This window comes from Pelophylax lessonae (assembly GCF_965119305.1).
Source record: "Pelophylax lessonae genome assembly, chromosome: 7".
NCBI lineage: Eukaryota > Metazoa > Chordata > Amphibia > Anura > Ranidae > Pelophylax > Pelophylax lessonae.
Genome location: NC_138774.1, coordinates 92,603,005 through 92,626,145, shown reverse-complemented (window position 1 = coordinate 92,626,145; position 23,141 = coordinate 92,603,005). Strand labels below are relative to the sequence as shown.

Genomic DNA, 23,141 nt, shown 5'->3' with positions numbered 1-23,141 from the left:
GTTCCACTTCAGGATTGTGTCCCACTTGTTGATTCTTCACAAAAAATTACAGTTTTATATCTTTATGTTTGAAGCCTGAAATGTGGCAAAAGGTCAAAAAGTTCAAGGGGGCTGAATACTTTCGCAAGGCACTGTATGTATTACAAATCGGAACTGCCTCGCTCATTTACATTTGCAGAAGGCAAGAGCACACAAACATTTACAGAGGGGCTGAAGATTTTTCACCATCAAAATTTTGTGGCATTCTTAGACTTCTCACCATATGCTGGGTACAGCGGGCTCATTGATGCACTGTGTACCAGTCTCTGGCTAGATGCACCTAGTTTTGCGCATAGCCATTAAAGGGTTCCTTAAGAACAGGAGGAAGGTCTCTAGGAAGCCTCTCCCTAATCTTGCTCAAGCTTATTTAGGTCAACCCTGCCAGCTTATTTACACCTCCTGGCATGTTTGCTGCGTTGTTGTATATGGATGAGGAATTCAAAAATAGACTCTTCCCACTGTGGACCCAGCCATTCTTGCACTAAATAATCTGTTTAAATTGGCGGCATTCCCTTTAAGGATTCAGTTTATTGTACTCTAGAGACTATGTTAAAGACCTTTGTTATAGCAAGTCCAGCCCTGCAGCCAGCTATTGACAGCGACTCTGTCAGTTGCCCAGACTAAGGCAAACTAGACTAGAGAACCCAGCAGTAAACTTTCTCTTGGTACGAATAATCCTGTTCTTTCTGCAAAAGCTCTTGCACTTGGCCTTACTTTTCTAAATGCTGGGGAGAATGTAATTCCTCAAATCTCCATAATGTCCTTAATTTCTGTGTATAAGTGCAGATTTTTATGACTTGGTCGGCTGACCCTGTTTGAGAAAGGTGTCTTTTGAGGGTCAGTGCCTCAGAGAGAAAACGGGGTTCCTTTTTCACTATCCCTAATACATCTCTTAGTTTTGTCCCCCTCTACATATCATCTATTAGCCCCCAACAGACAACAATTATCTCACATGTAAAATGATAACCAGATCATGGGGGGGGGGGGGAATCCAGTAGGACAGTGCACTATTAATTTGAACTTTCTGACACCAGCAAAAACGAAAACGTTGTTATAATTTAATTATATACAGTATATGTTACACATCCACAGGCAAGGTCCAGGTTGCGCATGCAGACACAGCAGTGCAGAGTAATCAGGTAAACCGCCTACTTCATGATGGGCTTAGACACAGATAAAACTGAGGTTATGATCACATAAAAACAACACAGGCCAGATCTAATAGTGAAAAGACATGTCTGGTAGTGGAGTCATCCAATGACATGTTACAGTGCACTAAAGCCTGCTGTTATTCTAGATGGGCTCTGCAACATCTGGTCTCTGTCCTCTAGGAGGCGGCAGCTCCAGGCACGGTCTGTCTTTATACTATGTAGAACTTGCTAAGGGGCAGCAGCAGCAGTGCAAAATACATTCCCAGTTCAGCAGAGGTTACAGTTCATTAGGCATTTTAGGGGTGGAGAGTAGATTTAATGCAGGTCGATCTTGCCCCAGTCCCAAAGCGAGCAATGCAGCAGCCAGTACTGTCTTCTTGGTTACAGTGAGTGGCGACGATGGCATCACCTACAAGAGACAGGTGGAATAAACAATGTGTATATGCCTTTAATCTGGACAATTGAATAAGTCTAAGTCTGTCCTGGCAGCCCACTTTTTACGTAAAATGCGTAAACACATAGAAAGACCTAACAACTACTCCCCTCACAAATAGGGGGCCCCATAATCAGATGAAGAGGTTGAACTCGCAGGCAAAGTTGTTGGGTAGGGATATTATCATACAGCATTAATGGTTCTGGAGCTAAAAGTTTAAAAGAAAACATTGTGAGGATGATGGGTACTCTAGCATCTAGTTAGGCTTGCAAGGGGCAAAGTTGACAAGTATGTTGACATGAGGAGTGTCAGCAATCAGATTTAAACTTTCATCCTTCAGATTAAAATAAAATATATAGTCAACCTGTTACAAATCTCTCCCCATTACGCATCCCTGCATTATGGGGGCATTAAATGAGTTTACTCCATTTGCTAAGTTTCCGTTGACGCAGAAACACCAGTACATACACTAAAAGCATTGTCAGGGGTAAGATCTGTCATTAGAACAGAACCAGAAACAATCAGCAGTGGAGCAGAGGTAGTCTAAGGGGGTGATTTACTAAAATTGGTGCAGCTGTACATAGTAACCAATCAGCTTCTAGCTTTAGCTTGTTCAACTAAGCTTTGACAATAAAACTATTACTATTCACAGCTGCAGCAGATTGCACCAGTTTTAGTCCATCTTTTCAAGGCAGCAAAAAGTTTATTTCATCACCTACCTGTTCTAGTTTATGTAAACATATGAGACCATCAGGTGCAAGCTGGAAAGTGGAGAAAGCATCATATGTCCTGCAATGTAAAATAGAAAAAAAATTAGCACAGAACTACACAATGAAGATGTTTATTATTCTAAATGTTTAAAAGATAAGTTCACCTTTGGGAACATGTTCCACCTGTTTTCCGGGTGGAACATGTAACATGTTCCCACTGTTGCAGCCTCTATAGTGACTGTGATCCAGGGATCTTCTACCTGAGCACGCTATTACAATTTAAAAAAGAAGAAGGTGGCCATGTGGGGTACTGCCCATCCAGCCGCATCATTCATTCACAGAGTTCTGTGAACTGGAGAACTACAGGTACCAACAGTCATTGCAGCTGTCAGCTTGCAGTTCTCAAATAACTACCAGGACACTGTTAAGCGCTCTAGGTAGTTCATTGATGCTTCCTGTCAGTGTGTAACTGGCTGCCCGTATCAGAGGTATGAGCAGACAGCTTACACTGACAGTCTGCAAGAGCCCTGCATTGTGCCCATGGTCTGCTGATTATGGGTGAAATGCTTTGCAGGCTCCCTTTTAAAAAAATAAATAAATAATAATCAATCAATGCGTATTTATTTTTTTTTACCTTCAAAAAAGATGTGCATTTATTTTATTTTTTTACAAAGGTGAACTTATCCTTTATTGAATTAAGGTTTGAGACAATACACTCCACTCCTCCCTCCATGTTGACACTGCACATTTTATGTTACATTTGATCATAGGATATCCTCCCACCAGCCTTGATCAGGCCAGTCAACCTGGATCTAGCCAGATGCTGGAGGAGGATGCAGCATTAGCAAGACAAGGCCACATTGAATTCTGGGTCTCCTGCTTTCCACCTCTCCGGTCAGGACTGCTCAGCTGTACTATAAAGTGCCAATAAGTAAAATGTACAAGCAGAATTCAGGACATGCAAATAGGCATTCATAGTACTGCTAGGGTCAAAAAGCAAACCACAAAATATTCACAACCTGATAATGCAAAGCGTAGGTCTCAACACTGGTGAAATGCAAATAATGTGAGGTAGAGCTACACGATTATTCGTATAATAATCGTGATCTCAATCCCCAATTTTCACAATTCTCAGTGTTACATGTGTCTGGGTATGACATATAGCCAGACATCCCAAGTCTCTGGCATGCGAGCTGCAGCTGTCTGACACCAGGGCGATATCCCAGCTGTCTGTGTCAGAGCTCAGCTGACAAAATGGAGCCGAGGCTTCCTGTGTAGTTCCAGCTCCGCTCTGTCACAGGCGGAGTGATATCAAATGCAATCCGCCTGTGAGAGGAGACTGAGGACAGCTGAGCTACAGGAAGCATCGGCTTTGCGCCGCCCCTCACACTTTGCCAGCAATACCCACAGCAGTACCCGCCAACCAGCAGTACCCGCCAGCCAGCAGTACCCGCCAGCCAGCAGTACCCGCCAGCAGTGCCCGCCAGCAGTGCCCACCAGCACCTGCCAGCCTGCAGTAGTATCTGCCTGCCAGCAGAACCAGCCAGCAGTACCCATGGCTAATCCCAGTCACAGCTTTATTTCAAATGGTTAATTTTATATATATATATATATATATATATATATATATATATATATATATATAAGATTTTGAGAATCATGATCTTCATTCTAAGCAAAAAAAAAAATCGTGATTTTCATTTTTGCCAGAATCATGCAGTTCTAACGTGGGATAGACAATATGGTGCAATAATTATGGTCTACTGCAGCTTTAGAAAATATAATGCGGTGAAGTGGAGAGGAAAAACAGCTGATCTCTTATTTTATTTGATTCTATCGTAATAAAAGCATGGGGTCTGCAACTGCTGACCTCTCATTTACAAACGTTCGTTCCCTTGCTGTTATTATGGTATCTTTGGCTTCCATGCTTTCTAAGTCTCTAACCTAGGACAAATACAGAGATAAGGAATTCCGACATTTATTTATAGCAAGCTTGTTACAGATTGGTCTCTGAACCCAGACAAAAGCTGACTAGTATGTTCAAAAGAGGAAGAGCTCCGGCACACCCAATACTTTTCTCATGCCCGGGTCAATTTAGGTCCTACCATATGAAGCCCAAAATCTTTACTAAACAGCCTTGCCCCTAAGGGCCACCATACACACGTTACAATCTGACTGTGCAATCCATTCAGTTTGGCCATTGCATAACATAGTTGTTGGCTGATATAAAGGAGATTGTAAATTCAGATTTTAATTTATGGGAAGAGCTTTAGACTCTCAAACAAACATCCCAAGACATGCAAAAAGTACAGAGAGAGTAGACCCTAAAGAGAACAAGTCATGACTGGGCCCATGTAAGAATCTGAATAATGATTAAATTGCTAAAAACAATGTTAATTTACTGCTGAAAGATTACTGTAGTGTGACCATCCAGCTTGCATTAGGTGGGTCACAAAGTGTTTGTCCATCTTATGGCACTTTTCCACTGCAAGTACCGGCCCGGCTCTACTCAGCCCTGCTTGGCCTGGTTTGCTTTTCCACTGCTGGTATCGCATGGTACGGTGTTGGAATGGTTCGGTACGGTATGGTATGGTTTGCTTTTCCACTAAAGTAGTACTAAAGTTAATTTCCACCAGTGATATTGCACGGCACCAATTTGCAGTAAAGTGAAAGGAATCCACCACCAAAAGGAGTGTTCAAAACAATAAAGTTTATGGAAATTACTGCACTATGAGGGGTTTTATTTCCTTCTTTTGAGTGGCTCCCTTAAGGTATACTGTCAAGGTATCAATTCTGGGATTCATCTTTGTGAAGAGGTCCGGTCCAATTCGTCACCGAGTGTGTTGCAGTTCTATGATAGTTCAAGGCCCAATATACATAACTATCTGGTAAGCGTGTTTTGAACACTCCTTTTGGTGGTGGATTCCTTTCACTTTACTGCAAATTGGTGCCATGCAATATCACTGGTGGAAATGGACTTCATTTATGGACTTTGTTCATAATGTTTTAGCGCTACATATTTTATTTCTTTTTTGTTATATACATATGCTCAGTGTATGATTTGAGTGTAGCTGCTTTGTTAATTATTTTATTGTGCGTTCAATCGCTTACTTTTTAAGTTTTTTAGCGCAACTATACCCATATTTTAGTACTAAAGTTAAGTGGGTGGGATAACAACGGGGTGGGTGGGATTCTCTGACCAATCAGTGGCTAGTAGTGACTGCATGCAAAGGATTGTGGGATATGGTACCGGGTATGGTACCTGTTAGAACCACAATCGAGTAGGTACTGTTTTTGAGAGCCGTACCGTTCGTTTCCATGCAGTGGAAAAGCGCCACCGTACCGTACTGTACCGAACCGTTCCTACACCATACCATGCGGTACCAGCAGTGGAAAAAGTACAAAAGCGAGCCGAACCGTTCGGTTCCATGCAGTGGAAAAGCGCTATTATACAATGTACACTCAGAAACATCTTACTGTTGAAATTAATATCTGCTCCCTTATTTAGCATATATTTGCTGACACTCTAGCTTGTGTCAAGGTGTCACACAGTTTCTATGTTGTACCATATCTCACACACTGTACATGCAAAAGCTGAAAAATGGTGTGTGAGCTCTGGTAGGTGAGAGGCCAGCAACTTTTAAGACTCCCTGCTTGCAAGCTGGGAGGTGAGCTAAGAGAAACCAAAATCTCTCAACTAGTAGAATGTCCAGCGCTGTCATGTTAAAAAATAAGGTATTTACTTGTCATCATTTCCATCACAAATCTGAAAATGTGGGGTTAATTCTTGTTTTGGCATGGATGGAAGAGAGAGGATAATAAATTCCTTATATGAACAGATGCACTACTATATTGATTAAGGCGTGCAATAAGTGATGATGTAAACCATAATACTGTTCAAATTTCATTCAGTGAAAGGTGGTTTGTGATTGGTTGCTCTAGGACTAGGTTATTTTCCTTTATCTTACTAAATAAACCAATAAATGCTGCCACAATGGCCTGTGCTCACAAATGTGTAGATGGAAGTGTTGGCTCACCTGTACAACTCGTTCTTGTCACTCTTAAAAATCTGGAAGAAGAGAGAGTGTAGTGGGAGGCCAGTGAAGGACCAGCGGGCATGGATACTGTTGGTCTCTGGATGAGATGTAAGCTTCAAGACTGAGATATGACAGTTGCTATAATACATCAACAGCAGCATCCGGGTGAAGGTCACGAAGAGCTGATACTTAACTAGACCACTGTAAGAAAGAAACAATTAGGCAAAATACAAAGCCAAGGCAAGCCCTCTACAGCACGGACTACACTATCCTTTACAATGCTTCTTCAATAATCAGGAAATTTGCTGTTTACCAAGAAACCTTTAAAATAACCCGTGTTATCTACATTAGAAAAGTGCTAGCAAAAGCTGAAAACCAGCAGCTCCAGGAATCAAGTCACCTTCCAAGAGCGCCCTATAAGACCCAAAACCCGGCATGCACCATTGTCCAGATACAGCGTTCAATTAAAAAAAAAAAAATCAGCATCTTAACCCCCTTCATCCTGTACCTCATTCCTAGAAGCTGAACAGGAATGGCAGCCTTACTAATAAACAAGGTGCAAGAGGCAGGCCAAGGCACTGACTTCCTAGGAAACTTGGCATCTACCTAAATGAGCACCATGGGTTCCGGTACTTCCAGGACCTGCTTGACCACTTGCCTACTAGGCCTATTTTTGACATTTGGTGTTTACAAGCTTAAATCTGTTGTTTTTGCTAGAAAACTACTTAGAACCCCCAAACATTATATATTTTTTTAGCAGAGACCCTAGAGAATAAAATGGAGATTATTGCAATATTTTTTTATCACACTGTATTTACGCAGCGGTCTTCCAAAAGCAATTTTTTTTGAAAAAAATGTACTTTAATTAACAAATAAGAAACCAGTAAAGTTAGCCCAATTTTTTTCCATAATGTGAAAGATAATGTTACGCCGAGTAAATAGATACCCAACATGTCATGCTTCAAAATTGCGCTCGCTCACGGAATGGCTACAAACTTTGGTACTTAAAAATCCCCATAGGCGACACTAAACATTTCTACAGGTTACCATCTTAGAGTTACAGAGGAGGTCTAGGGCTCAAATAATTTGCTCTTGCTCTATCGATCGGGGCGATACCTCACATGTGTGGTTTGAACACCGTTTACATATGTGGGCGGGGTTTCCATATGCGTTCACTTCTGCGCGCGAGCGAACAGGGACAGGGCGCTTTAATTTTTTTATTTTATTTATTATTATTTATTTTTTACACCGTTTAAAAAAAAAAAAAAATGATCATTTTTATTTCTATTACAAGGAATGTAAACATTCCTTGTAATAGAAATAGGCACGACAGGACCTCTTTTTTGTGAGATCTGGGGTCAAAAAGTCCTCAGATCTCACAAGTACACTAAGGCTCCGTTCACATGTAGGTGTTTTGGGGCGTTTTTGGGGAGTTTTTCTGCTCTAGAATCAGCTCTCAAAACGCCCAACAAGACAAATCCTATTTATTTCAATGGCCCCTGTTCACATCTGAGCGTTTTGACGCTGTGAGCAAAACGCCCAATGCTCAAAAAAGTACATGAGCTTCTTTTTGGGCAGGTTACAGGCGTTTTCCATTGGTCTCTATTCAATCTAAAAACGCCTGCACAAAAAACGCCTGTAAATCGCAGTAAAAATTGCGGTAAAAACCGCGCGAAAAAACGCTACGCTCAGGTGTGAATGTAGCCTTAAAGATAGAAAAAAAATGGGAAAAAAAAAAGGGACCTTTAAGCCGGTTGCTAGGCAACGACATTTGCCGTAGCTCCGGTCCTCCAAGACCATAGAGTCGAGTGAGGGCAAGCTTGCCCTCACTCAACATCCTGCCTGTGAGGATCCGGGACCTGATCGTTTTCCCCGCTGCCGGCGGGTCCGGTAAGCGGGGAAAAGGACCGGGACACGCCGGGAGGGGGGCACCTATTCCGCCATCCCGGAAGGGTGATCCCGCGGCGAATCCACCACTGGGACCACCCTTATCGGAAAGCCGATCGCCTGCAGTTTAAAAAAATACCAGGGTTATGGCAGCTATCTGCTGCCATAACACCGGTATTTCGGTTTAAATGCAGGACGTATATATACATTGGCCGGTAGGGAGGTGGTTAAAGAAAGAACAGGGGGCTAGAAGACCCTGTTGGCAAGGATCCACTCACCAGCCACATTATTAGGTACACCTTGCTAAATACCGGCTTGGACCCCCTCTTTTGCCTTCAGAGCGGCCTTAAATTCTTCATGGCATAGATTTACCAAGGCTTTGGAAACATTCCTTAGATTTTGGTCCATATTGACATGATAGCATCATGCAATTGCTGCTGCAGATTTGTCAGCTACATATCTATGATGAGAATCTGTTCCCTCACATTCTAAAGGTGCTCTATTAGATTGAGATGTGGTGAGTGTGGAGGCCATTGGAGTACAGTGACCTCATTGTCATGTTCAAGAAACCAGTGGGGAGAGGATTTGAGCCGTGTGACATGGTGCATTATCCTGCTGGAAGGAGCCATCAGAAGATTGATACACTGTAGTTATAAAGGGATGGACATGGTCAGCAACAATACTCAGGTAGGCTGTGGTGTTTAACCATTTCTGAACCAGAAGGATTTACCCCCTAATGACCAGGCCATTTTTTGCGATACGGCACTGCCTTATTTAAACTGACAATTGCGTGGTCATGCGATGCTGTACCCTAATAAAATTAAAGTCTTTCTTTCCCCACAAATAGAGCTTTCTTTTGGTGGTATTTGATCACCTGTGAGATTTTTATTTTTTTGCGCCATAACCAAAAAATAGCTAAAAAAAAAAAAAAAAAATAATATTTTTTACTTTCTGCTATATAACATTACCAATCAAAAAAAATAAATAAAAATCTATTTTTTTCATAATTTTAGGCCAATTTGTATTCTGTTACATATTTGTTTAAAAAAATCCCAATAGGTGTATATTGATTGTTTTTTTACTAGTAATGGCGGCAATCAGCGATTTTTAGCAGGACTACGACATTGCGGCAGACAGTTTGGACACTTTTGGGGGTACCAGTGACATTACTACAGGAATCAGTGCTATATATGCACTGTTACTGTATTAATGACACTGGCAGGGAAGGTGTTAACATTAGGGTAGATCAAAGGATTAAATGTGTCCCTAGGGGGTGCTTTCTAACTAACTGGGGGGGGGGGGGTTGGCTTGCTGAATAAACAGAGACCTGTGTTCCTAAAAAGGATGAACACAGGATCCCTGTGTTCATAACTGATAGAACAGCGGTCTGCCGTGTTTACACAGCTGTTCTGTCTCCATGGGGAGCGATTTCAAAGCTGCCGGGCCCATAAATTGGCTTGCCCTAGCGGTCCCACGAAGCGACGTACAGGTACGTCGTTTCATGGGACAGAACCGACCTGCCACAGTATATATATATAGTGGGTAACTCTTTGTTATATTGCAGCCATTTGCTAAAATCATTTAAGTTCATTCTTCTTCCTCATGAATGTACACATAGCACCCCATACTGACAGAAAAACACAGAATTGTTGACATTGTTGCAGATTTATTAAAAAAGAAAAACTGAAATATCACATGGTCCTAAGTATTCAGACCCTTTGCTCAGTATTTAGTAGAAGCCCCCTTTTGATCTAATAAAGCCAGGAGTCTTTTTGGGAAAGATGCAACAAGTCTTTCACACCTGGATTTGGGGATCCTCTGCCATTCCTCCTTGCAGATCCTCTCCAGTTCTGTCAGGTTGGATGGTAAACGTTGGTGGACAGCCATTTTTAGGTCTCTCCAGAGATGCTCAATTGGGTTTAAGTCAGGGCTCTGGCTGGGCCATTCAAGAACAGTCACGGAGTTGTTGTGAAGCCACTCCTTCGTTATTTTAGCTGTGTGCTTAGGGTCATTGTCTTGTTGGAAGGTAAACCTTCGGCCCAGTCTGAGGTCCAGAGCACTCTGGAGAAGGTTTTTGTCCAGGATATCCCTGTACTTGGCTGCATTCATCTTTCCCTCGATTGCAACCAGTCGTCCTGTCCCTGCAGCTGAAAAACACACCCACAGCATGATGCTGCCACCACCATGCTTCACTGTTGGGACTGTATTGGACAGGTGATGAGCAGTGCCTGGTTTTCTCCACACATACCGCTTAGAATTAAGGCCAAAAAGTTCTATTTTGGTCTCATCAGACCAGAGAATCTTATTTCTCACCATCTTGGAGTCCTTCAGGTGTTTTTTAGCAAACTCCATGCGGGCTTTCATGTGTCTTACACTGAGGAGAGGCTTCCGTCGGGCCACTCTGCCATAAACCCCCGACTGGTGGAGGGCTGCAGTGATGGTTGACTTTCTACAACTTTCTCCCATCTCCTGACTGCATCTCTGGAGCTCAGCCACAGTGATCTTTGGGTTCTTTACCTCTCTCACCAAGGCTCTTCTCCCCCGATAGCTCAGTTTGGCCGGACGGCCAGCTCTAGGAAGGGTTCTGGTCGTCCCAAACGTCTTCCATTTGAGGATTATGGAGGCTACTGTGCTCTTAGGAACCTTAAGTGCAGCAGAAATCTTTTTGTAACCTTGGCCAGATCTGTGCCTTGCCACAATTCTGTCTCTGAGCTCTTCAGGCAGTTCCTTTGACCTCATGATTCTCATTTGCTCTGACATGCATTGTGATCTGGAAGGTCTTATATAGACAGGTGTGTGGCTTTCCTAATCAAGTCCAATCAGTATAATCAAACACAGCTGGACTCAAATGAAGGTGTAGAACCGTCTCAAGGATGATCAGAAGAAATGGAAAGCACCTGAGTTAAATATATGAGTGTCACAGCAAAGGGTCTGAATACTTAGGACCGTGTGATTTTTCAGTTTTTCTTTTTTAATAAATCTGCAACAATGTCAACAATTCTGTGTTTTTCTGTCAGTATGGGGTGCTATGTGTACATTCATGAGGAAGAAGAATGAACTTAAATGATTTTAGCAAATGGCTGCAATATAACAAAGAGTGAAAAATTTAAGGGGGTCTGAATACTTTCCGTACCCACTGTATATATATATATATATATATTAGGGATGCACCGAAATTATCGGCCGAAAATGAGCCTCTCTCATTTCGGCCGATAATGGGATAACGGTGCCGAAATTAATATGGCCGCCGTGAGGAAGGAGGAGGGCGCAGCGCAGGGCAGGTTTTAAAAGTCCCGCCTCTGGCCGGCCGCCCGCCTCTCAATGACGTCCCTGTTACTATGATCTCTGCATTAGTGAATGGACATACCAGGCAGGAGGGCGGGGCGAGCGGGCGCTAATACATAGTACTATGTGATCCTTCCTTTCAGCTCAGCGGGACTATGACTATGTGTGAATGAGATCTGATCTGAGCTGACACCGGGCGGGGGGGCGGGTTGGAGCGGCCGCTATTAGCTGTAACTATGTAAACCTTTCACTTCCTTGTCAGCGGAGATACATGCCTGACAAGGAAGTGAAGCGCTTGCATAGTTACAGCTACTAGCGGCCGCTCCAACCCGCCCCCCCGCCCGGTGTCAGCTCAGATCAGATCTCATTCACACATAGTCATAGTCCCGTTGAGCTGACAGGAAGGATCACATAGTACTATGTATTAGCGGCCGTCCGGACTGTCCGGGAATTGAAGAGAAGTGAACGGCTCATAGTGACAGCTATTAGAGGCCGCTCGCCCGCCCGGTGTGTCAGTTCATTCATGGACAGATCCTAGTAGTAGTGACATCACCGGGAGGCGGGCGGCCGGCCAGAGGCGGGACTTTTGAATAATGGACACAGTGACTGGAGGAGCTGAGTGAGTAGGAGAGGGACGCTGAGGCTGAGAGAGGAGGGGGGAGGGTGGGGGGGGGGTGATAGCTGAGGCAGCTTACCATTGGTATTTGTATTAATTATGCAGCATGAGGGGGTTAATGTATTGTCACTGATGCATTAGTGACCGACCAGTGGAAGTTAATTAACCCCTTTGTGCTGCATTAGTGCAACCAGTATCAGTGCAACCAGTGTTAATTAACTCTGATACTGGTTGAACTAATGCAGCACAAAAGGGTTAATTAACTGCCACTAGTCGGTCACTAATGCATCAGTGACAATACATTAACCCCCTCATGCTGCATAATACAAATACCATTGGTAATTAAATTAACCTCTTGCCAACCCGTCACAGTACATATACTGTGACAGGGTGGCAGCGACAGGTGTACGTTGCTGCCTGTTTTTTGGTGTATGCCCCTCTTCTATCTATTTTAATTTTTTTTTGGGGAAAGTCATTTTCGGTTTCGGTTTTCGGCCAATGGCATCCTGCATTTTCGGTTTCGGCCCAAAATTTTCATTTCGGTGCATCCCTAATATATATATATATATATATATGGTCGGCAAGTGGTTAAACAAACTCAATTGGTACTGAGGGGCCCAAAGTGTGCCAAGAAAATATCCCTCACACCATTACACCACCCCCAGCCTGAACCGCTGATATAAGGAAGGATGGATCCATGCTTTTCACATTTAAGACAAATTCTGACCCTACCATCTGAATGTCGCAGCTGCAATCGAGACACAATCCAGACCAGGCAAAGCTTTTCCAATTTTACATTGTCCAGTTTTGGTGAGCCTGTGCAAATTGTAGTCTCCGTTTCCTGTTCTTAGCTGACAGAGTGTGGTCTTTCGCTGCTGTAGCCCATCTGCTTCAAGGTTGGATGTGTTGTGCTTTCAGAGATGGTATTTTGCATACCTTGGTTGTAACGAGTGAGTATTGTTGTCTATCATCTCAAACCAGTCTGCCCATTCTCCTCTGACACCTCAACAATGCATTTACCTCCACACAACTGCCGCTCACTGGATGTATTCTCTTTTTCTGACCATTTTCTGTAAACCCTAAAGATGGTTGACCCTGAAAATCCCAGGTCATCAGCAGTTTTAGAAGTACTCAGACCAGCCCGTCTGGCACCAACAACTATGCCACATTCAAAGTCACTTCAATCCCCTTTTCTTCCCCATTCTGATGCTTAATTTGAACTTCAGCAAGTCTTCCTTACTACGTCTTGATGTCTAAATGCATTGAGTTGCCGTCATGTAATTGGCCGACTAGCAATTTGTGTTAGCAAGCAATTAAACAGGTGTATCCAATAAGGTGGCCGGTGAGTGTATATTGCAAGCAAATAGAGGTGCACTTTCAAAATGACACTTGAAACCATGCCTTGTTGTGGATCCGCTTATTTTACAGTGATCCAGCTGTCACTTGGTCATGAACAGGATGCAAAAACTGATCATGGTGGTTTCACCACCAAGCTGATCATTTCAAGTACCTGCATACAACTTCTGATGATCAAAGATGTTAGAACCCTCAGGTAAGATACTTAGGAATGAAGGAAGGCCATCCATTCCAACAGGAGAATGATCCTCGTGAATGGGATGTTAAATCCTTTCCCAGGAAGGTCATCCTCTGAGATGGAAGTTCCCAAAGGACTTGTAGTGATTTACTGTAAAAATCAATGCTCACCAGAGTGCCCAAGCAAATTTCAAGGTTGTAAAAATGCCCTACCCACATATGGGGCCCTGGCAGTTCAGACATTGAGCAATATCCTGGCCACTGTCAGAGTTAAAGGTTAAGGCTACATGCTGATAATGTTGGGTTAAAAATGTTTATATTGAAACATGGAAAAAGTGGAACATTCAGAGGTATATGCCATATGTCCACAAATGATAGAAACTCCCCTTATCCAATTGAAGCAATTACCAAAGGAATGTTAGCTCTTCAATGAATAAGAGAAAAGGCACTGCTTTTCGTGCAAAGAACACACATTTGCATTTTCCTAGTGTCCTTTTTAAAATTAGAAACTAGGATGTGATTGGCACTCATTAACCACTTGACCTCCTGGAAGGTTTTACCCCCCTTCATGACCAGAGCATTTTTTGCTATTCAGCACTGCGCTACTTTAAATGTTAATTGCTCAGTCATGCAGCACTGTACCCAAATTTAATTTATATCATTTTTCACACAAATAGAACTTTCTTTTGGTGGCATTTTAAAATTATAACAATACATACTGAAAATAAGAAATTTAAAAAGCAGCAACAGCACAAAAGTTCAATGGTTTAAAAGAAACTATTTCTCCTTTTCAAAACTCAAATTCTCTTCTGGGATAATAGAACCAACTGTAGCAGACCAATTAGAAACCGTACAGTCCATTGTGTTACAGTGATTACCATTTTTACAGGGCATGTGCCACGCAAGATTCTGCTTCTCCCCCCATAACATAAATGTACAAAGAACCACATACCTAAAGAGTCACTAAACTCACATTATAAAAAACTATCAATAAATGCTGTATTACATGCAGTTCACACCCACACTGATCTTTATTTTATGCATTCTGCAAAAAAAAAAAAAAAAAAAAAAAAAGATTTTTTGTAAGAACTTACCATAAAATCCTTTTCTCTGGAGTCCATTGACAGATGCAGCAGCTATGCTTCTTGACCATTGGGTTATACTGACCCCTACAGGAATAGGACACTAGGCAGGAAAAAGCTTGACTACACCTATTGGGCAGTCCCAGGGGGTATACTCCCACTCTCAGCTATAGGCACTCAGTTTGTTACAAGCAGAGTCAGTAGAAAGCCAACTCCTCAGAGGGGTGGGTGCTGTGTCCATCAATGAACATCAGAGAAATGGATTTTATGGTAAGTCAAAAAACAGAATTTTTGTAAAATCTTACCGTAAAATTCCTTTCTCTGAGTCCTCCTACAGTCGCCGCCACTTCATAATCTTCACTAATGGGGTAATAGCAGTAGAGTACATAAGCAAATCCCAAAAGAGGGGCGGGGGCGGCGACTGTCGGAGGACTCAGAGAAAGGGATTTTACGGTAAGATTTTACAAAAATTCAGTTTTCTCTTACGTCCTCCGACAGTCGCCACCACTTCATAATCTTCACTAATGGGGACGTCCCAGAGCAGTGTAGACATGAGGGGTGGGAAAAAAAACGCAGCCGCGCCTAAAGCAACGCAGTACCCACATCAGAGAAAGTAACCTTACCAAAGTAAGAGAACCAACCTGGCAACAGGAAAACGTGCTCAACAGGAGCAAACAACCCAGGAAAAACAAGTAACCCAGGGGTAAAAACACCCCAACAGTCAAGGGCCCAAACAAGGGACCCTAAGGCACTGCCGCACTAAGAACTTTACGGCCAAAGGAAGCATCTGTCGATGCCTGAACATCCACTTTGTAAAATTTGGAGAAGGTGTGAACGGACGACCAAGTCGCCGCCTTACACACCTGGGCCACAGAAGCCTGATGACGATAGGCCCAAGACGTACTCAGAGATCTGGTAGAGTGCGCCTTCACAGGGAAAGGAGGAACCTTCCCCCTCAAAGCATAGGCCTGCACAATCGTCTGTCTGATCCATTTGGCGATGGTAGCAGCCGACGCCGCCATGCCCTTCCGAGGTCCCTCTGGAAGGACAAATAGGGAATCCGACTTGCGAAAAGACTTAGTCGATGACAGATAAACCCTGATCGCCCGAACAACATCCAAGGCATGCAAAGCCACCTCCTTCGGATGCTTAGGCTTCGCGCAAAGCGAAGGCAAGACAATGTCCTCATTCAGGTGAAATTCCGAGATCCTCTTCGGAAGAAAGGAAGGGTTAGGTCGCAAGACCACCTTATCCAAGTGAATCACCAAGTAGGGAGAGCTGCAGGACAAAGCTGCCAGCTCCGACACCCTGCGAGCCGAAGTGATCGCCACCAAAAAGGCAACCTTCTTGGACAACAGAGACAACGAGATCTCCCTGATCTTTTCAAAGGGAGCCTGTTGTAACACGGACAGAACCAAGTTCAAGTCCCATGGAGGCAAAGGATCCCTCCTAGGAGGGGCCAAATGTCGCACCCCCTGAACAAAGGTGCTAACCAATGAATTTGACGCCACAGGGCGTTGAAAAAGAACGGCCAGCGCAGAAATCTGACCCTTAATTGTGGCCAGCGCCAAACGCTGGTCCACTCCAGTTTGGAGGAGAGCCAACACTCTCGACACCGAGTATGAGCGAGGGGAATACCCCCTGGACTCACACCAGGCAAAGTACGCTTTCCAAGTACGGTAGTAAATTTTTCCCGAAGAGGCTTTTCTAGCCTTGATCAAAGTGGGAATGACCTCAGGGGAGAGACCCCTATCCTTCAGGACCTGGCTTTCAACAGCCAGGCCGTTAAAGCCAGCGACTGTAAAGCAGGATGGAATATCGGCCCTTGAGACAGAAGGTCTTCCCGAAGCGGCAGGCGCCACGGAACCTCGACTGCCAGATTTACGAGGTCTGCGTACCAAGACCGGCGAGGCCAGTCCGGTGCCACCAGAATCACCGCGTGCGGTTCCGAGGCCAATCTGCGAAGCAGCCTGGACAGCAGCTGAATCGGTGGAAAGGCATACATCAGACGATACTGATGCCAGGGCGCCACTAACGCGTCTGAGGCGTCTGCCCGAGGATCGCGCGTCCTTGCCACGAACCTTTCCACCTTGTTGTTCAGATGAGACGCGAACAGGTCCACATCCGGTAGACCCCACTTCGCGCACAACATCTGGAAGACATCCGGGTGAAGGGACCATTCTCCCTGGTCCAGGGCCTGGCGACTCAGATAGTCCGCCTGCCAGTTCTCCACCCCCGGAATGTGCACAGCCGTTATCGCTGGGACGTGCGTCTCGGCCCACGACAGAAAGTCGTTTACTTCCCGAGCAGCACGGGCACTCCTGGTGCCCCCTTGATGGTTGATGTAGGCCACCGCTGTGGCATTGTCCGTCTGAACCCGAACCGGACGGCCCTGAAGCCATTCCGACCAATGCAGAAGGCAAAGTTTTATCGCTCGCAATTCCAGAATGTTGATCGGAAGGGAGGACTCCTCCTCCGACCAAGTTCCCTGGGCGGATAGAACACCCAGAACACCACCCCAGCCCGACAGGCTGGCATCCGTGGTGAGCACCGTCCACGACAAGGGACGAAAGGACTTGCCCCCCGACACCGCCGGGGACTGGAGCCACCACAAAAGACCCCTTCGGGTGTGGCGGCTCAACGAGATCCGCAGATCCAGAGATTGCGGACGCCCGTCCCACTTGGCCAAGATCTCCGCCTGAAGACCCCGCGTGTGAAACTGGGCGAAGGGAATCGCCTCGAAAGCCGAGACCATCAGACCTAGACATCTCATACATGTCCGGAGGGACGAGCACTGAGTGTCCCTGAGGGACCTGACCTCGTCCTGAAGTGTCCGGAGCTTGTCTTCCGGCAGGAAGACCTTCGCTTGAGCAGAGTCCAGGATCATCCCCAGGTAGTGAAGACGAACCGACGGACACAACGTTGATTTTGGAAAATTTATCGTCCAACCAAACTCCTGCAGAGTCTGCATCGTGGTGGACAGGTCGTTCACCAGGCCCTGACTGGTCGCAGACCGAAGCAAGATATCGTCCAGATATCCCAAGACAGAGACGCCCTGGGCTCTCAATAAAGCCAGGACCGGCGCAAGCACCTTAGTGAAAACCCGCGGAGCCGAAGCGAGACCGAAGGGTAACGCCACGAATTGGTAATGATCCTCCGCACTGGCGAATCGAAGGTACCTCTGGTGACCCTTGAAAATGGGGATGTGAAGGTACGCATCCTTCAGATCGATGGAGGCCATGATTTCCCCCGGACTCAGGGCAGCCACCACTGAGCGTAGGGATTCCATGCGGAACTTGCGAACCCGCACAAAGCGGTTCAGAGCTTTCAAGTCCAGAATCGGACGTACCTTGCCCTCCTTTCTGGGCACAGTGAACAGATTGGAGTAGAACCCCCGAAATCTGTCCCGATGAGGCACCGGAACCACCACTCCCTGGGCCCGCAGGTCCCGCACAGCCAGGTGCAGATCCTGCAAACGCTCCGGAGACAGCTGAAGATGTGATGGAAAAAATCTGCTCGCCGGCCGAGAGAGAAACTCGATCTTGTATCCAGATCGAACGATTTCCTGAACCCACCTGTCCCAAATGCGGGCCAGCCAGGGTTGAAGAAAACCGAGCAAACGTCCCCCCACCCCAGAACCGGGTGAGGGCGCCCCTTCAGGCCGAATTGGTATGGGCAGCGGACCCGGACTGGCCGGACTTCTGCTTCCCTGCCCACGGGTTCTTCTGGGAGCCCTGGCCCTTGAAGGGCTTGCCCTTGTATTGTGACCGAAAGGCACGAAAGGACCCCTGAGAGGGCCTGAACGAGGTATTCTTCTTACCGCAAACAAACTTATTCTTGTGAGTTTGGGGTAAGAGAGTGCTCTTACCCCCGGAAATTCCCTTTATCAGAGTATCCAAAGACTCGCCAAAAAGGCGAGATCCCGCGTAGGGAAGATTAGCCAGAGTCTTGCGAGAGGATTGGTCAACCGACCAACATTTCAGCCATATCAGGCGACGGTTCAACACCGCTACACTGGAGAGACGTGCAGCCAAAGGGACTAAATCCAAGTCCGCATCGGACAAATACATGACACCCTGATGAATTTGATCTACCATAGCCAACGTTGTCGGCGGAGCAGAGTCAGCCACCAGGGTGCGCCTGAGCACCTGCGTCCAATCCGCAATAGCTTGGGCTGCCATAATGGAAGCAAAAATAGGCTTCAGCATAGAACCAGCAACCGTATAAGTATGACGGGCCAGAGACTCCAATCTCCTGTCCCTAGGGTCCCGGAACACTGGGGTATCCTCAGCAGGAATCGCAGTAGATTTATTCAAAACTGCCACTGCGTGATCCACCTGAGGCGGCACACACCAACGCTCATCAGTGGTGGGTGTAAATGGATAACGCAGCTTGAACCTACTTGGCACAGTAAAGGGCTTCTTTAAATTGCGCCATTGCTCATCAACAGCGTGCTTAAATTCCGCAGGGCAGGGAAAAACCTGCGCAGATTTGCGTTTCCTTTTAGTCCCATAAGAGGACATCAAAGCAGGAGGACATGGTTCATCCTGCAGATGCAGTGTTTCCTTGATAGAAGTAATCAACTCATCCATGAGTGCAAGCTCTTCAGGCGAGCCAGGGGGAGAACTCCTTCTACCTCAGCCTCCCCCTCAGACCCCACAAGGTCCAGGGATGAGCGAGACCCTGAGAAGGGCACTCCAGCCATAGCAGCCCCATCGCCCTCTGAATCAGAGGAAATAGATAACCTGGGCCGTTTTGCGGATCGATCAGCCATTAGCATCTGCACCTGAGAAGCCAAGTTCGCTACAACAGTAGCCAGATCAGCCCCCTCGGGGGATGCAGCAGCCCCTTGGCCCCCCACCAGGGTGGGAGGAAACTTGCAATCCTGAGAATCCATGCCCCAGTATCAACTGAAATAAAGGACTGCCCCTTTAAGACCGCGGCGAGCGCAGCCCACCGCACACTACTGTATGTACCGACCCCCGCAGGGATAAGGAGCAAGGAAATACAGGATAAGGAAGGTAAAGACCTGGAGAGAGCACACAGCTGCTGCCACCGATCGCTGTTCCAGTGAAAAAGGAAGTGATGCAATGACTGACCGCCCTATATAGCCTATGAAGGCTTCACAAACATGGCCGCTCGGCTGAGGGAATCAAGGCAACAAGAAAATGGCGCCGACATGTGCTTGCAGGAGCGATCGCCGCCAAAATGGCGGCGTTTGGCGCCAAAACACCGCGCTGTATCACACAGGGCCGGTCACCACAATTTGCCGAGAAAAAATTGCAGGCCCCAGCAGCGGTCGCCGCACAGCATGTCTGATCCCAGTCTGCCCCATACATCTCACACAGCAGAGCGGGAGAGCCCCCCCCCCCCCCCCCGCAGCCCACAGAAAGGCAGCTATTCCACACAGTAATCTGACAGGGAGTTCAGCACTTACACAGACACGCGGGTCACACAGTCACAGACTGACACCCAAACAGACAGGTCCCCACAGAGAAATTTACTTACCATTCCGGATGGCGTGGGGAGCCTTCTCTAGCGACCAAACCGCTGTACTGAGGACAGGGAGTGTCGCAGCCAGGACGCAGTGGACTGCGGTGCGAAACCGCAAATGGCGTCCGGTGAGGTAGCCACCTCACAGGCAGCATCCCTGCAGCGAACAGGGATGGGTCATTCAATATGCCAGGGAAACCTGAGCTGATCGCTCGATGGCAGGCTGGGGAAACCCCTGGCACACAGCCCTGGGATCCAGGGTGGCCAGACCGAGACCCAGCTCCGCATGATCATCTTCATCCGAAGAAAACTAAACTAATGCTGAGAAAAAAACAGCTAAGTAAAAGAAAGAGAAAAATACTTGAAATAAAATCCAAAAGAGGATAGAAGGCTGATACTGAAAGCCCCAGCACAGGAACAGCCAGCTACTCCTAAGCTAGGCAATTGAAAACTGAGTTGAGAATGCTGGAAGCAGGGAGGTATTGACTGAGGGGACCACCCCCTAGGGGTGGGATATGCTAAAAGCTTTGATATTAAATCTTGTTGCCTAGCTACTCCTGCGGAGCAAAGGTCAATTACCCCATTAGTGAAGATTATGAAGTGGCGGCGACTGTCGGAGGACGTAAGAGAAATCTTATTTTCCCTTTCATTCATTGATGGACACAGCACCTTATCTTCTTGACCATTGGAATGTCCCAAAGCAGTGTCAAACATGGGGGTGGGAACAGCAAGAAAAAAATTCCCAAGGCTAAACCGTAGTCAACCAGGTAACATGGAGCTCAACCATAAACAACTGGAGATCACCTGAAAAAAACAATACTAGGGATGCACCGAAATGAAAATTTTGGGCCGAAACCGAAACCGAAAATGCAGGATGCCCTTGGCCGAAAACCGAAACCGAAACCGAAAATGACTTTTTCCCCCAAAAAAATTTGAAATGGATAGAACAGGGACATAAACCATAAACAGGCAGCGACGTACACCTGTCGCTGCCACCCTGTCACAGTATATGTACTGTGATGGGTTGGCAAGAGGTTAATTTAATTACCAATGGTATTTGTATTATGAGGCATTAGGGGTTAATGTATTGTCACTGCTGGTCACTCATCTATTAGTGACTGACCAGTGGCAGGTAATTAACCCCTTTGTGCTGCATTAGTGCAACCAGTGTTAATTAACACTGACACTGGTTGCACTAATGCAGCACAAAAGGGGTTAATTAACTGCCACTGGTCAGTCACTAATAGATGAGTGACCAGCAGTGACAATACATTAACCCCTCATGCCTCATAATACTAATAGCATTGGTAAGCTGCCTCAGCTCCCCTCCCCCCTCCCCCACTGCCTCAGCGTCCTCCTCCTCGGGTGTCCTCTCCTGCATTCAAAAGTCCCGCCTCTGGCCGGCGGCACCGCCTCTCAATGATGTCCCTACTACTCTGTGCATTATGAATGGACATACTAGGCGGGGGGCGGGGCGAGCGGCCGCTATAGAGAGAACTATTGTGATCCTTCACTGTCAGCTCCTCACGTCTATGTATGAATGAGAACTGAACTGAGCTGACACCGGGCGGGGGGGCGGGCGGAGCGGCCGCTATTAGCTGTGACTATGTGAGAGCTTCTCTTCCTTGTCAGCGGAGATACGTGCCTGTCAGGGAAGTGAAACTCTCACATAGTCACAGCTAATAGCGGCCGCTCCGCCCGCCCCCCCGCCCGGTGTCAGCTCAGTTCAGTTCTCATTCATACATAGACGTGAGGAGCTGACAGTGAAGGATCACAATAGTTCTCTCTATAGCGGCCGCTCGCCCCGCCCCCCGCCTAGTATGTCCATTCATAATGCACAGAGTAGTAGGGACATTATTAAGAGGCGGACGGCCGGCCAGAGGCGGGACTTTTGAAACCTGCCCTGCGCTGCGCTGCGCCCTCCTCCTTCCCCACGGCGGCCATTTTTATTTTCGGCACTGTTAACCCATTATCGGCCGAAATGAGAGAGGCTCATTTTCGGCCGATAATTTCGGTGGCCGAAATTTCGGTGCATCCCTAAACAATACACCCTCAAAAGAGGACCAGGTCCTCTAAACAGCAGTCTGCAAAACCTTGAAGGCCAAAAGAAGCATCCGCAGATGCCAACACGTCCACTTTCTAAAACTTTGTGAGAGCGTGCACAGACGTCCAGGTGGCCCGCCTTGCAGACCTGCAGCACTGACGCCCGATGACAGAAGGAGGAGGCACTAAGTGCCAGAGTAGAGTGCGCCTAAACAGGGAAAGGAGGAACCTGACCCCTAATGGAATAGGCCTGAATAACCGTCTTTCGGATCCATCTGGAAATGGTCTCAGCAGAAGCGTCCAACCCTTTGAGGTCCATCAGTGAGTACAAATAGTGAGTCTGACTTACTAAAAGACTCCGTAGCTGCCAGGTACAATTGCAGGTAAGCCGCTCAGGTGGGAAGATGTGATCAGGTGCAGCACTCCGATATAAGTAAACATGTGAAGTTTATTCACCACTGTAAATCCAAACTGGACATCAATACATCACGGACAAGGACAAAGGTTGACGTGTTTCACGAGTTTACACTTGCTTACTCATAACCACCATGGTTAGGAGTAAGCAAGTGTAAACTCGTGAAACGCGTCAACCTTTGTCCTTGTCCGTGATGTATTGATGTCCAGTTTGGATTTACAGTGGTGAATAAACTTCACATGTTTACTTCTATCGGAGTGTGTTTGAGGAAGCTGCCAGGTACACCCCGATTACCCGAACCACATCCAGGGAATGCAAGGCAATTTCCTTAGGATGTTTAGGCCTGGGACATAGGAAAAGCAACATAAGCTCTTCATTCAAATGGAAATCAGAGACATCCTTTGGAAGGAACGATGG

General features: G+C 46.3%; 1 protein-coding gene across 1 annotated transcript in view; it reads right to left on the bottom strand.

The window, feature by feature from the left end:
- Positions 1-1,086: 1,086 nt before the first annotated feature.
- Positions 1,087-23,141, bottom strand: part of LOC309560191 (uncharacterized protein C6orf136) — a 70,882-nt gene continuing 48,827 nt past the window's right edge. Inside the window, exons 4-6 of the mRNA XM_082263764.1 lie at positions 6,371-6,571; positions 2,343-2,412; positions 1,087-1,599 (exon numbers count right to left, since the gene is read on the bottom strand). Coding sequence (XP_082119890.1) covers positions 1,468-1,599; positions 2,343-2,412; positions 6,371-6,571 — 403 coding nt within the window. The 3' untranslated portion in view covers positions 1,087-1,467. The remainder of the gene's footprint in view (positions 1,600-2,342; positions 2,413-6,370; positions 6,572-23,141) is intronic.